At 40.8% G+C, this 15700-nt stretch overlaps 1 protein-coding gene across 1 annotated transcript in view; it reads left to right on the top strand.

The window, feature by feature from the left end:
* Positions 1–1558: 1558 nt before the first annotated feature.
* Positions 1559–15700, top strand: part of ARHGAP5 (Rho GTPase activating protein 5) — a 51966-nt gene continuing 37824 nt past the window's right edge. Inside the window, exons 1-3 of the mRNA XM_082057990.1 lie at positions 1559–1840; positions 8773–8878; positions 11675–15573. Of these exons, the coding sequence (XP_081914116.1) occupies positions 11851–15573 (3723 nt within the window). The 5' untranslated portion in view covers positions 1559–1840; positions 8773–8878; positions 11675–11850. The remainder of the gene's footprint in view (positions 1841–8772; positions 8879–11674; positions 15574–15700) is intronic.

Genomic DNA, 15700 nt, shown 5'->3' with positions numbered 1-15700 from the left:
CAATTACAGTGGCAAATCATTTTACATCTCTTTAGCATGGACCTACCCAAGATGAATATTCCTAGAAATACTCTGCTGTAAGGTAGTGTCCACACAAGACTGTTTGCTCAAATTTAACACAAAAAGGTTGAGCTATTTAGAATTTTCTGAAAAATTCAAGTTTACAGGCAATGTGTCTTTATAAAGGATCTGAATTCTTTAACCTTTTAATTTCCTGATTTTCAGAAAAACTTAAAAACTTAAAGTTTTAAGATGTGCACGCAATGTGTAAAATTGCACAGAAGAACCATATTGCTACCAAATATTATGGTTACAATTAAAACACTCAAAACTTGGACTGTGCCAGAAATAAGGCTTCTAGTGAAATATTTGTTCCTTTGTATGTATGCATGAAAATGATCTTTAGCATTAAATGCTGTGTAGAATATGCATTTTTGCACTCCTAGAAATCAGGTGTATGTGCACGATGCCCACAGACACCCTGTACCTCGCAGTGGATAGAACAGATTAGGACCTACTTACTAGTTTTTGCTGTGCCCCATGCCCCGCTTACCAATGCCTGTGGAACCGCACTCCAAAGGCACAGGTACAAATCCCCAGTCAGCCACTCCACCACAGCATCACCACAGGAGTGTTTCACTGGCCTTAATTCACTCGCTGTGCTGAGAGGGGGAGAGGGATTTTACCTCCTGCCAGCTACCTGCATAACGGTGGCATGTGGGGCTCAGGCTGCAAAGCATGCATCACACCTGGCTGCTGCATCTGACCCCGGAATTGCCCAGGCAGCTGGTGCAGGTCGCAAAGCCGCGTCCTACACCTCCCCCAGGGGCAGATGTCTGGAGGCCACAGAGTGGGCTCCACTGCCAGTACTCACTTTTTTTAACGATGGAAAAAATGCAAGAAGTGCGGTGTTACACCGCTGAACCTGGGAAACACTGTGAAAAGTTACAGGCAGCCTGGCAAGAAAGAAGGTGTGGGGTCTGGGCTGTCCAATGCAGCATTTTAGCATCTTTTAATTCCAACCCAGCCAACTGCCATTTACCTCCCTTGGAGGCACGGCTGCGGACTGAGAGCAGGCTGGGCTGCAGCTGCCTCCGTGCCCTTCACGGAGCTGCCGCGCCGGCCAACAAGTCCCACGGTCGCCCGGGCGCCGTGCGGACGGCCACACCTCGCAGCCGCTCTCACGTACGAGCGCCGCGGCGTCCCGGCCCGCATCGCCGTCCCGGCCCGCATCGCCGTCCCGGCCCCCATCGCCGTCCCGGCCCCCATCGCCGTCCCGGCCCCCATCGCCGTCCCGGCCCCCATCGCCGTCCGCGGCGGGACTAGAACCCGCACCCCGCCGGCTCCCGGCGCTCCCCATGCGGCCACCGGGGCACGAGCGAGGCGCCCGGCGCGCGCGCCCGCGCGGGCCGGGGAGGGGAGGTGGAGCCGGCCGCGCGCGCCCTCCCAGGCTTCCCAGGGAATCCAGCGGCAGCAGGAAGAGGCGCTTCCCCGCGCACGCGCAGCTGGCCGGGCGGGCGCGCGCTGAGCCGCGGCGGCGGGAGGGAGGGGGGAGGGGAGGGAAGCTGCTGAGGTAAAGTTAGGGGGAGAGAGAGACTCCGTCAGCCAAGCGAGAGCCGGGGAAGCTCGGCGGCCGCCATTACTGAGCCGAGAGCGCCGGGGAGGGAACGGAGAGGCGGGACGGGGCTGCGGCGGCCGGGAGCGCTCGGGAGCTGCGGGCCGGAGAGCCGAGAGAGCCCCGCGGGGAGGACAAGCCGCCGGGGGCGCCGGCGTGGAGAGAGCGTCCCGGGAATGCTGCCGCTCCCGCCGCCGCCGAGGAGCCGGATCCCGACGGCGCGAGGTGAGGGGAGGAATTCGGTCCCGTGGGACCTGGCCCGGCCCCGCGGCCCGGAGCGGGGCGGCCGGCGGAAGGGGAGCGGGGGGAGGAGGCGGCTGTAGCCCGGCGAGCTGGTGCGGCAGCCGCTGGCTGTAACCAGTTCAAGGGGCTGGGGCTGGGGCTGGCGTGGGGAGAGGGGAGCCGGGCCCCCCCGCCCCCGCGCTCGGCCCCCTCGGCACCTCCTGGGAGGAAGGGGAGGCAGGAAGGGCAGGGAGCGCAGTGCTTGGTCCCAGACAGGTGATGAAGGCCTGAGCAATGGGAGGGTCTGAGCCTGCTGTACGAAGCTGCCAGCTGGTCACGGCCCTCCAGGGAGGGAGAAAGGCAGGAAGGGGAGCTTCCCTGCTCCTCTCTTCTTCCTTCCTCATTCCCTTCTTCCCCCTACTCCCTTAGCTGCCTCCCTCCTTCATTCCCACTGCCTTCCTCCCCCCCCTTTTCTCCTTTCTCTGTACTTCTTTTCCTCCTCATCGCCCCCTTCTACTCGTTCTCGTCTTATCTGTTCTTTTTCTTCTCTACTAAATTTGAACAGTTGTCAGTTCCTCTCCTCCTTGCTTTCACCTTCAAATATTGCTCGATATTAAATTTGAGAAAACTTCGCTCTCCTAATGATGTGAGTGCATTTCTCCTTTTCCACCAGGTGGATTTTAAGGCTTTGAAACAGGGTAGCCAGTTGCAGTGTTGCAGCTTTCAAGCATTTTGAATCTCTTCAACCAGCATAACCTTTAGACTCTCTCTACCCAAGGAAAGCACCAGAGATATACAGATATAATGCTACAGCGTTGTAAATATAGGGCATAAGGAGTATAAAACACTGTTTTAATTAAAAATAGAAGAAAGACCACTTACAGAAGGAAGACATTCTTGTCACCTTCCCCCAGAATCCACCCCACCCTTCCTCTGTACCCCCCTTTTGCCCTCTCCTGTATCACTTTTGATATCAGTGTGGAATATTTCCTTAATAAGTAGGAGGGAAACATTTTTAATCTAGTCCAAAATAGGCCTGTGGGGGTATGTGTGTATTCTTTAGAATAGTGTCATGCAGATAACTGAAGGATTTTTTTTTTTTTCCTTAACAAAGATCTTTGACAGAAATGTAAAAACCACACTGCAGAGTAAAAACAGGGAAGAGAGAAGAGCGTTTGCTGGTCAATTGGACATCCATTTTAAACCTGTGCACGGAAGCCAGTTACAGCATTGATACTTGTATACTTATTTCATAAATGAATGAGGAGTTAATAGGTGGCTTTTTCTTGTTGTGCTGTCTTACCTTCCTATGGATCTTCAGTATGAGAGCTGTTTTCAGCAGTGACATCAGTGACCAGAGTTAAGTGCTTTCTCAAAGAACCTGTACATATTTAACATTTATAGTACATACCTAAACAGAGCATAGTACAAATATTCATCCAGGTGCATTTTGTAAGGGTTTATTTTCCTTTATGCTTTTTTGAAAAAAATATTCTTAAGAAGTGCTAAAATACTTAAAATTCTATTTACAGTACTCTACTGAAAAACTCAATGCTGCTGAAGCTTAGGAAGTATGATGTAAATGCAGTAGCTTTTTAAAAGAGTCTATAGGACTTAAAGTATCAGAAGTTGTTTAAGCATTTGTTACATTATCCCTAGCTTGTTTTAGTATAACAAGTTACTTTTAAGCTTGGAACATACTGAGCTTAAATAGTATGCATTTTTTTAAAGCATCTCTATACAAAGCAGCTGCCAGTGCTGTAAAAATGTAAATAATTGCAACTAAATTCCTACCACTCCCTGGTGTTGGACTTTATTTTAGCTAAGGTGTTGCATGTGTAACATAATCCAATTAACTACTTTAAGCTCAGACTAAATTCTTTTAACGTGCTATTTTTAGCGCTAACAGAATCAAATACTGAACATGTTTTTGAGGTTAAAGATGAAATGTGCTTTCCTAAAGCCGTAGGTGTTTTTCCATGTGCAAACTTTGTAGGAAAGAAGAGCACTGATCGTAATAATAGGTTTTGTGTAAGTTTCTCCTTTGGGACTACTTGTTACTTGAGTAGATGGTGCAAAAATAGTTCCATTCTGTTTAATAAAGATATTCAAAGGATGCTGAAGGTATCTTAAGACTTCCAAAAGTACTTTTTTAACAGAAGATAAGTCCCATGTGCTGACATCTTTCAGGAATATGTTGCATAAAACTTCAAAACACTCCCCATCACTACTTTTGGTAGGCTGATGCGTCCTCAAGATCCCAGATCCAGGGCATCCTTCAGGGATGATACCCTGACCTTCGCTGGCAGAATGGGAGCTGCATCGCCAGGTACTCAGCACGAAGTTCTGCTGGCACAACGGTGCCGGAGAGCGGGCGGGAAGCAGCCGGGCCGCGCGGTACCGGTGTGTGGGGCGCGTCCTTGCCGGAGCTGTCGGGACCGCGGTTCTGCGCGGCGGGTGCTGCGCGGCCGCGCTCCCGCCTGGCCGCTAGGGGGCTTCGCAGGCGCGCGGGGCGGGCGGGTCGGCCGGCCCGGCTGCTGCAGCCCGGCTCAGCTCCTCTCCATTTTAACTGGGCGTGCGGGGGAGAAAACGCAGCGTTGCACCTAAGCTTCCCGTTGGTTTTGAAGTACCTCCACCCTACTCGTAGCTACGAGAAAAAGTTTCGATTCAGGTAGTCCCAATAACACTGGGAATACTTCCCTCTCCTCCCCCCCTCCCCCATATCTGTGTTATTTCTAACTTAACTGGTGCACAATAGTGCTCTTAATAGTTTCTTGGTTTCTTTTGTGTTTTTTTGCACCACCCCTCCCTGAGAATTTTTAGCTTAAAGGTCATTGTAAGTGGCTGGAATATCCTTGGGTTTTTCCATCAGTTTTAAAAAGTACTTTTAAGAGTATTATGTTTTATGGATTACTGTTTGAACCTTCTCATAATTTCTTTATATTTATGGATTTTGATGAAATATTTACAGAAAAATGCATTTAAAATCCTCACAGGAAAATCTGAAGCAATTATAGTGAAGTTATTTTGAATTTGAGCATTAACTGTGCTCTTCTAGTCACTAACACCAATCGGAAGCTGATTCAATTGATCTGTAGCTAGTTCTGGACATTACATTTTCTGGTAAATTGGAGTTGTTTCTTTGACTTTGAGTTACAATTCCCACCTATTTTTGCAATTCTGCATCAGTTGACATATAAGTAACACTTTTTACAGGTATTGAGTGAATACCTGTATGCACAATTTTGGAGATGCGTATATTGTTGCATCTTGACAGAGATTCATTTAAGTTGGCTAATTATCATGCAGCATATTATTTGCTGCTTACATGCAGCTATCACTTGCTCATTTCATAGCTTAAAAAAGAGGTAGATAAGCAGTCTTCTCATTTTACACAGGTAAAAATGACACGTATGGCTTGTACAAGGTCAAACAATAAACCACTGTTTAAATTAAGTCTCAAAACCTATGGTGTCAGATCCTGGATTCTATACTGCAGTTCCTCATCAGGCAAAATGATGTGAAACGATCCAGATATGTGGATCAATGAAATGTGTTGAAGCTGCTGCTGCCAATATGTAAATTTTTCTTTTTTGCAGGAAAGGCATTTTAGCTCTTTTTCTGTCTTTACCTTAATCCCTCCTTCCTCATCTGCTTCTTTTTTGTTCATTGTTATAAATTCCTTCTTGGATCCCATTTGTAAAATTTCTCCATTAGTTCTTTTGTGTTCTTCTTGAATAACTTGGTAAATAAGCCTGATCAGGTACTCACACAGTAAGAAGCTCCTCTGAGCAGTAAGCCTGTCCTTCTCTGGTGCAAAAAGAATTAAGGATTTATTTTTTTCTGTGAACTTGTACTATTTCCTTTGCTGCTGAAGTATAGGCTTTGAAGCTATATTGAGTGCTCTCAGATATTCAGAAATATGTAGATAAGTAACTCGCGAGGCCTCAGTTCAGACTAGTGCAATGCTGATGATTCAAATCTTTTCAGTTTACCTGTTTATATTACCTTGAACTAGTTGGTGTACGTTGGTGGTTTTTGTTTGTGAACAACAGCAATAATAGATGCCCCATGGAATGCTAGGCTCCACCTAAAGAATTATATTTTCTTTTGAATTTAAAAATAATATTTAGGCCTTGATTTTAATTTTGGGTAAGGCACTGGAGGTCTTAAGAGTACTTGTTATTAATGGCAGAAATTTAGTAAACTTTGAACTAAGAGCTTTGACCTTCTGTTTTTAAAGACAGTTTTGTATTGTTCTGTAATATGAAGTTGGGCAGTTTTTTTGGTTTTGTTTTTTTCCCCTCTTTTTTATAAATTGATTACTATGCTTTTGTATGCAAGGAACTGTCCAGGCTATGTAACTCCTTTAGGGATGGTAGTTGGCCATCATACTAACTGAATCTGAAATAAACAGTGGTTGGGGTAATCCATTCTCATCCTTCATTTACCTAGCATGACTAATCACCATACCAGTTAAACTGTATTCCTTTTCAGTCAGAGTATCATTACTGAAGACATTACAAGGCATTGTCCTTTATTGTCTTGTTATTGCTTGATTGATCTTAGTTCCTGATAAGCAATCTCAGTCTTTTTTTTTTCCTGGTGTTGGCTGGTATTTGCAGAATTTTACCAGGGAGCATTGTATTTACACTTAATTAAATAACCATACTTAAAATCTTGTTTATAAATAAGTTTACCAGCACTTCTAAAGGCAGGTGCAATTTTGGCATGGTACTAAAGAGGATAGGACCTCAGCAGACTTTGGTGAATTGAAATTGTTGGTAAAATGACATTGGTATACTTTGTATCTGGTTTAGTTTCTAAAAAGTGATTTGAAGAGATTTCTTATGCTTGTTTGAGTGAAAACGATACCTCTTGGTAAATACTGAATGAGAAACAACAACATTAAGCTACATAAACATTAGATTATTTACTGGCTCTTGAAGTGAAAATGGTTGAATTATTATTCTGGTATGTTTTGGGTAGAGCTGTTATTACTGATGTGCTGATAGGTCTGGGAATTCAGACACCATACTAAATATTTTCCAGTGCCAAGTATTGGTTCTCAGAAAGTGTGAAGTGAGGGATGACTCGTTATAAAAAGTTACTGTCAGTAGTAACCTGAATCCAGAGCTGTAACTTCCTTGGAATTATGGTCTTTGGTATTTTAAAGTGCTGTGCATTCAAAAATAATCCTACAAACAATTTCACTGATGTCTAATGTGTTTGAATTTACTTTGTGATCTGCTGTAGAGGTTACAGTAACTTTCTGTTGGTATATTCATATACCTTCCTAAGCAGACTAGACTGCGATCGCCCTTGTTTTCATGTGTGCTTTGCTTTACTTGACCAGCCAATTCACAAACACTATCACAAGAATGTGGTATTTGAAACTAACGCTGAAAAATATGGGTCCATGAACTGTTGCATCTAGATAACATTACAGAGTGAGTAAAGGACTGCAGGAGAACACTCTTACTTTCCCTGTTGGCATTGTTGGTAGCTGCTTAAATTATGGTCATGAGCAATTCTGTGGAGTGTTACAGACAAAATTTCTGCTTCAACCATGTTAGGTCTGCAGATGGTAAGCATTTTTAGTTTCAGAAAGCAATTTTGGAAGGTATTTAGATTAGACTTGCATAGCCTGTTTCCTCATGTTCCACTCTGCTCACCTAGCTGTGGACAAAGAGGAATTCCACAGCTAGGAGGTTAAGGGCAGGGAGTATGGTTTACCTCCTGTCTTTCAAGTGACAGAATTTAGCTTTGCAGCTAGGCCAGGCTTAGTGCAGGACTGATAGTCTGCTGCCTAAAGATTTTGATGTTGTTTGGTACCACAAGTTGAAAATTACATTATTATTGAGGTATTGATCCATTGTTTATCACCATTGTTGAACCTTTTTCATCCAGAAGAAAGTTTGCTAAAGCTTAGATTTTCTTCAATTAGCTATACTGTTCTCAAAGCAAAGTGAAATTACAAAGAATATAATCATAAGCGACAAAACAAGAAAAAGCTCTGCCAGACCTTCTTGATGTTATGTTTAGCACGCATACAGCATGCTGCTGCATCTTGCTTAAAAATGACACCTTTCCTTAGATAAAAGTGGCTTACATCATGATCCAGTGCAAGTGCCTCAAGTTCCTTTCCTTTTCTGCATCTTGATATATGCATCACTGTCCTGACATTCAAAGTCTGGGTTTTGTGTGGATGCAAACTGAAGAAGTTCTGTAGAAGAGAGTTCCATTTTTGGTTACTTTGTAGCAGCATCCCTGCCATAAAATCAACACTTATCAAGGTTATGCTAATAATTTGTATCCTAGTTGAGAATTCACAATTTTAAAATATAATTATGCTTTCAATGTCTGATTTGTCGCAGTCTGTGAGACCTTTTAATTTAGAAATACTGTATTACAGATAAAAGGGTTTTGAGGTAGACCATACTTTTTTTCTGGTAATAAAGTTTATATACATGTGTTTAGACATACATTGATTTTTATGTATTTTGTACTTACTGACTATACTGACTTCGTCTTACAGAACTATGTCCTAGATATTTTAAAAGTCCAAGTTCTTCCACAAGCGATTAGTGATTTTTATGGCTTGCATTTTGTGTATTACCTGAGACACTATATTCATTTTTTTTTTTTTTCAGAAGAGGCTTCTGCAACCTAGGTATTGTTAAATATCAAGTTGAACTTATGAAATCACAGTCACTTAAGAAGAACTGTGCCTGCTTTGTCCCAAGTATTAATAGCTGTGCTTACAGGATTTAAACCCTCTCTAAGTTCAGAGGAAGACCAGCTTGAGCTTTGAGTTGTTTGTGGCTTTTTTAAAACAATCCTCGTGCAAAGGAGAAGTGTTGTACTTTCTCTGGCAGCTTCTGCTTTCATAATTTTAAAGTTATTAACGTTTCTTACTTTTTTTTTTTTTCCAGATCTCTCAGGAAGGACTTACTGAAGGACACTGTTTAAATGTGTGACATTACTGCAGGAAGATCACAGCAGGATAATCATCTTGCTTTGCACCTTGTTTTCCTGCAGGTAAGTTTGCGCTTTAGGTCTTTAAAAATCTTGTGTTTAAGGAGGGAGCTGGGTGACTAAGTAAAAGATGATACACCTTATTTTCTTTATAACTTTGTTTGGAAATCTAAGGCTGTAGAGACAAGGTCCTTTGGTGTGACTGCAGAAGGTCACAGATTGTTCCTGCAGTGATGTCATATACTTTGTGTCTTCAGGAGTTGTTTGGAATTTTTCTATTTAAACACAGAAATGCTCTATTATTTTAATTCAAAGACTGAAATTAGTTGGGGAAATCAAGCAACCCCTCCTTTGAATCTGTAACAAAGATGAAGGCAGGGGGCAATGAATTGCACTGTTTTCAATTTGTTTTAACAGAATTAGGCAGTTTGAAGTAAGATAATTGAACTAACTTACCATGAATTTCCAGTGTGTATATTTTGAAACTGTAAAAAACTATAAATTATGTTTAAATTAGTGGTGTACTGAAAAGAATAACCTTCCATTTCGGGAGCAATTTAGTAATTGTTACATATTACATGTGAAGCCATTATGATGTCAGGTTTCTACCAGGTTTATTGCTAAATTAACATAGATTTTGTTCTGTCTTTGCTTTGTACAATCATTGCAGAATAGAAACTGTATAAAAAAATGAAAAGAAAACCACACTGGTTTTAAATATCTTCAGTGATTCAACTCCCACTATGGTGAAAATCTTCCATGTCAGAAATTTTGTGAGAAGCTGTGTTTGTTTCCACTTTGTCAGTGTCTTGTTTCAATTTACTCTTTGTACTTACTCAGTTAAAAATGTATTGGTTTGACAAAACCTTTGTTGAAAAAGTAAGAATCTGTGCTACATGAGGATGTGGAGTATCTGAAAGTATTGATTGTTCCTTATCAACTAGTTGCAAATTGACAGCGTCTTGCTGATTAAACGAGATAATCCCATGGATTAAGATTTTTCTGTTCAAGTTTAGCCCACGTCAAATCTGTATTGTGCTATGGTAAACAGAACATGTTTTATAGTGGAAGTGCTGACTAAACTTCTCATTCTAGTAGTTTGAATGATGCTACTATGATAAGCTTTGCTTTAGAAAGAAAACACTGCGTTTGTTTGTAGTAATATAAACACTGCTTTTGCTGTAAATTTTGTGTTCTAAGAATATAAAAAACACAGTGGAAACAGTAAAAAGCAGAATTTAAAATACACATTCTCTTTCTGAATGTCTTCAAGTAAACCGATTTAAGGAATTATTTTTTCTTTTTTTTTTTTTGTTTTAAAACACGGCAAAAAAGTTTCAGTTCTTGCAATATAAAAACTCTCAAGTATAAAAATTAGACTGAGTTTACTTTTCTCTTCATTTTGTAATGAAATTGGCTTCGTTATAAAAAAAGATGCTTTCCTTGACTGTAATTTCTATAACTGAAAGCTGGTTTTATGTATGTGGGTTTTATTTTATACATCTGTCACTGAATTTTGTTACAGATGTTGTTAGGTAAATACTGTGTTTCTGATCAGGATATTCAAGTTGAAAAGCTCATTGATTTTATATAAGATATTTAAGGTTTCAGTATTTTTACCTTTAATTGCAACTTTTAGTGATATGAATACTTCTCAAACTCAGATATGTTTTAGCAGTTGTGAAGTAGTTTTACAAGTATTAAAGCAGATTTTTGAGATGCATAACAAAGAAAGCTGAATACATGGTACTGGTACATGGGGTTATTCCTCCCTGGATGCAGGACTTCGCAGTGTGCAAAGCCTGTGTCTTCAGGCTGTCGAGGTCTCCCGGAATGTCAGCACAACCTGCTGGTGCATCAGCCTCTCCTCCCAATTTTTTCATCAGCAAACTTGCTGAGGGATCTCTCGATCCCACCGTCCAAGTCACCAATGAAGATGTTGTATAGTATTGGACCCAGTAGTGGCCCCTGGAGTACACTGCTAGTTACTGACCCTCAACTAGGTGTCATGCCACTGATCACAATCTGCTGGGCCCAGTTATTCAGCCATTCAATTTTTTAATGTTTTCCTTCTAATGTAATTGTTCTAAAACAGGAACTGTCTTTACATTTGCAGCACTACGTTGTAATCTTTGAATCTCAGATATAAGTCTTATTTTTCTGTACCAAGTATTTGTATGACAATATTTGTATTTCTTTGTAGAATTCAGGTTAGAAACTTCTTAAAAGGAGTTTATTTTTAGCATACAGATAAAGTAGATTACTTCTGCGAGTAGGTGGCGGCTGAGCCACATTGCCAACTTCCTGATTCTACAGCTTATTTTGAAATTTTCTTTACTGAAATCTGAAACCAAACCTACAAATGCACAGAAAAATAGTGTTATTCATGCAGGTAAACGTGCTATATAGTGGAAGTATGAGTGTGAATAAAAGTATGTGTATGTGAATATTGGGTTGGGTTTAGAGGTTTTGTGTTGGATTTATTGTAGTGGAAAATGCTTTCTGGTGCCTACTGCCCATAAGCTGTGAAGGAGACCAGTAATTTGGGATTTTGGGTGTGGTGAGTTTTGTGGTTTTTTTTTAAATTTTTTTAAACATCTGCTGATCACCTCTCGAAATAGGTGATGATCTTTTACTAAACTGCACCTGAAAGCTGTTTATCTTAAAATTTATAATATAAATAACATTAATATGAATGAATTATGAGTTTAAGATCTCATTTAAAGTTGTGGTAAAATTTTCATATACATAGAAAGCAATTTTAGGGTGAGAGTGCAGAAGTGCTTTTCAAAATTTCTCGTGATTTTTTGAAATACCTGCAATCTCTAAATTTTTTTTTTTCCTCTTTCTTTTCATTAGGAAGATGATGCTCCTCATCCTAGTTATCTGAGGTTCTCTCAACAACAAGCTAACGCAAGAACAACTGAAAGCTATTTCTGGAGCCCTGGATATACAACTTAAATTTGTAGGATATTTTCCAGAATGAAAACCACATACAGTTACCTTGATAATTGCAAAAGGATGAGAGGAAAGTTATGATGGCAAAAAACAAAGAGCCACGTCCCCCATCTTATGCTGTTAGTGTTGTTGGACTGTCTGGAACTGAAAAGGATAAAGGTAATTGTGGAGTTGGGAAGTCGTGTTTGTGCAATAGATTTGTTCGTTCAAAAGCAGATGAATATTATCCTGAGCATACCTCTGTGCTTAGCACAATTGACTTTGGAGGAAGAGTTGTTAACAATGATCACTTTTTGTACTGGGGTGACGTAACACAAAGTGGTGAGGATGGAATTGAGTGCAGAATTCATGTAATTGAACAGACTGAGTTCATTGATGATCAGACTTTCTTGCCTCATCGGAGTACGAATTTACAACCATATATAAAACGTGCAGCTGCCTCCAAACTGCAGTCAGCAGAAAAACTAATGTACATTTGCACAGATCAGCTAGGCTTGGAGCAAGACTTTGAGCAAAAACAAATGCCTGAAGGGAAATTAAGCATAGATGGGTTTTTATTGTGCATTGACGTAAGCCAAGGATGCAATAGGAAGTTTGATGATCAACTGAAATTTGTGAATAATCTCTATATCCAGCTCTCAAAATCTAAAAAACCCATAATAATAGCAGCAACAAAATGTGATGAGTGTGTGGATCACTATCTGCGAGAGGTTCAGGCTTTTGCTTCAAATAAGAAGAACCTTGTGGTAGTGGAAACATCGGCAAGATTCAATGTCAATGTTGAAACATGTTTTACTGCACTGGTACAAATGATGGATAAAACTCGTGGTAAACCTAAAATAATCCCTTATCTGGATGCCTATAAAACTCAAAGACAGTTAGTTGTTACAGCAACAGATAAGTTTGAAAAACTTGTCCAAACTGTGAGAGACTATCATGCAACTTGGAAAACTGTTAGTAATAAACTGAAAAACCATCCTGATTATGAAGAGTACATAAATTTGGAAGGAACAAAAAAGGCAAAAAATACGTTTTCAAAACACATAGAGCAGCTTAAACAGGAACATATTAGAAAAAGAAAAGAAGAATACATTAATGCATTGCCAAGAGCCCTTAATACTCTTCTGTCAAATCTTGATGAGATTGAACACTTGAGCTGGTCAGAAGCCTTGAAATTAATGGAGAAAAGGCCTGACTTCCAGTCCTGTTTTGTAGTGCTGGAAAAAACACCCTGGGATGAAACTGACCATATAGATAAAGTGAATGACAGAAGGATTCCATTTGACCTTCTCACTACGCTAGAGGCAGAAAAAGTTTATCAAAACCATGTGCAGCATCTCATATCTGAAAAAAGGAGGGTTGAAATGAAGGAGAAATTCAAAAAAACTCTGGAGAAAATCCAGTTCATTTCACCCGGACAGCCGTGGGAAGAAGTTATATGTTTTGTAGTGGAGGATGAAGCATTCAAATACATCACTGATGCAGATAGTAAGGAAGTGTACGGTCGACATCAGAGGGAGATTGTCGAAAAAGCCAAAGAGGAGTTTCAGGAAATGCTTTTTGAACATTCAGAGCTGTTTTATGACCTGGATCTTAATGCAACACCGAGTTCAGATAAAATGAGTGAAATTCATGCAGTTCTGAGTGAAGAACCTAGATACAAAGCTTTACAGAAACTTGCACCTGATAGAGAATCTCTTCTGCTTAAACACATAGGATTTGTTTATCACCCTACTAAAGAAACTTGTCTCAGTGGCCAAAATTGCATGGACATTAAAGTGGAGCAGTTACTTGCCAACAGACTTCTGCAACTAGATCATGGCCGCTCAAATTTATACCATGATAGTGCCAACATTGATAAAGTCAATCTTTTCATTTTGGGCAAAGATGGCCTTGCACAAGAATTGGCAAATGAAATTCGGACACAATCCACTGATGATGAATATGCGTTAGATGGAAAAATATATGAACTAGATCTTAGGCCAGTGGATGCAAAATCCCCATACCTGTTGACTCAGTTGTGGACCTCAACCTTCAAACCACACGGTTGTTTCTGTGTGTTTAACTCTATTGAATCACTGAATTTTATTGGGGAATGCATTGCAAAAATAAGGGCTGAAGCATCTCAGATAAGGAGAGACAAGTACATGGCTAATCTTCCATTCACATTAATACTGGCTAACCAGAGGGACAGTGTTAGCAAGAATCTACCCATTCTGAGACATCAGGGACAGCAATTGGCCAACAAATTACAGTGTCCTTTTGTGGATGTGCCTGCTGGTACATATCCACGCAAATTTAATGAGACACAAATAAAACAAGCTCTGAGGGGCGTACTGGAAGCAGTTAAACACAATTTTGATGTTGTGAGTCCAGTTCCCACCATTAAAGATCTCTCAGAAGCTGACTTAAGGATTGTCATGTGTGCCATGTGTGGTGATCCATTTAGTGTGGATCTTATTCTTTCACCCTTCCTTGACTCTCACTTGTGCAGTGCTGCTCAGGCTGGCCAGAATAATTCTTTGATGCTTGATAAAATAATAGGTGAAAAGAGGCGTCGAATACAGATAACTATATTATCATATCATTCTTCAATTGGCGTAAGAAAAGATGAACTTGTTCACGGATACATACTGGTCTACTCTGCGAAGCGGAAGGCATCCATGGGAATGCTTCGGGCATTTCTTTCTGAAGTTCAGGATACAATTCCTGTCCAGTTAGTGGCTGTTACTGATAGTCAAGCAGATTTCTTTGAGAATGAAGCAATCAAGGAACTCATGACTGAAGGAGAACACATAGCAACAGAGATTACTGCTAAGTTCACAGCTTTATATTCGTTATCTCAATATCATCGTCAAACTGAGGTTTTCACGTTATTCTTCAGTGACGTATTAGAGAAGAAAAACATGATTGAAAGTTCTTACCTGTCTGACAGCACAAGGGAAACAACGCATACAAGTGAAGATGTTTTTCCACGATCTCCCAGAGGAAGTTCCCTTGACTATAATTATCCAGATTCTGAGGATGATACTGAAGGACCACCACCTTACAGTCCAATTGGTGATGATGTAAGGTTGCTCCCAGCGCCTAGTGACCGTTCAAAGTACCGACTGGATTTGGAAGGAAATGAGTATCCTGTTCACAGTACACCACTCAATTGTCATGACCATGAACGCAACCATAAAGTGCCTCCTCCAATAAAACCGAAACCACTTGTTCCAAGAACAAATGTAAAAAAACTGGACCCTAACCTCCTGAAAACAATTGAGGCAGGTATTGGCAAAAACCCCAGGAAACAACCTTCTCGAGTGCCTGCGGCACCACCAGAAGATGTAGACCAATCTGACAACTATGCTGAACCTATTGACACTATATTCAAACATAAAGGCTTTGCAGATGATATCTACGCGGTTCCAGATGATAGCCAGAATCGTATTATTAAAGTTCGAAACTCAATTGTTATAAATACCCAAGGTGAGGAAGAAAATGGGTTTTCTGATAGAATATCCAAAAGTCATGGGGAAAGAAGGCCTTCAAAATACAAATATAAGTCTAAGACTCTGTTCAGCAAAGCTAAGTCTTACTATAGGAGAACACATTCAGATGCAAGTGATGATGAGGCTTTCACCACCTCTAAAACTAAACGAAAAGGAAGACATCGTGGAAGTGAGGAAGACCCGCTTCTTTCACCTGTTGAAACATGGAAGGGTGGTATAGATAACCCTGCAATTACATCGGATCAAGAATTGGATGATAAAAAATTGAAAAAGAAGACCCACAAAGCAAAAGAAGATAAGAAGGTAAGTCAATTGATTTAATTTTATTTAGAACTTCTGGTGCATTGTAAGGAGGGATGAGTCAATATATGCAAGAGTTGCACCCTATTTTAGAACAGGTTATTTAAAATTTTGGCGTAGCATTGTTTGA

Source organism: Streptopelia decaocto (assembly GCF_964273445.1).
Source record: "Streptopelia decaocto genome assembly, chromosome: 7".
Lineage (NCBI taxonomy): Eukaryota > Metazoa > Chordata > Aves > Columbiformes > Columbidae > Streptopelia > Streptopelia decaocto.
Note: the sequence above shows the minus strand (reverse complement) of the source record. Positions and strands in the feature narration are given on the sequence as shown.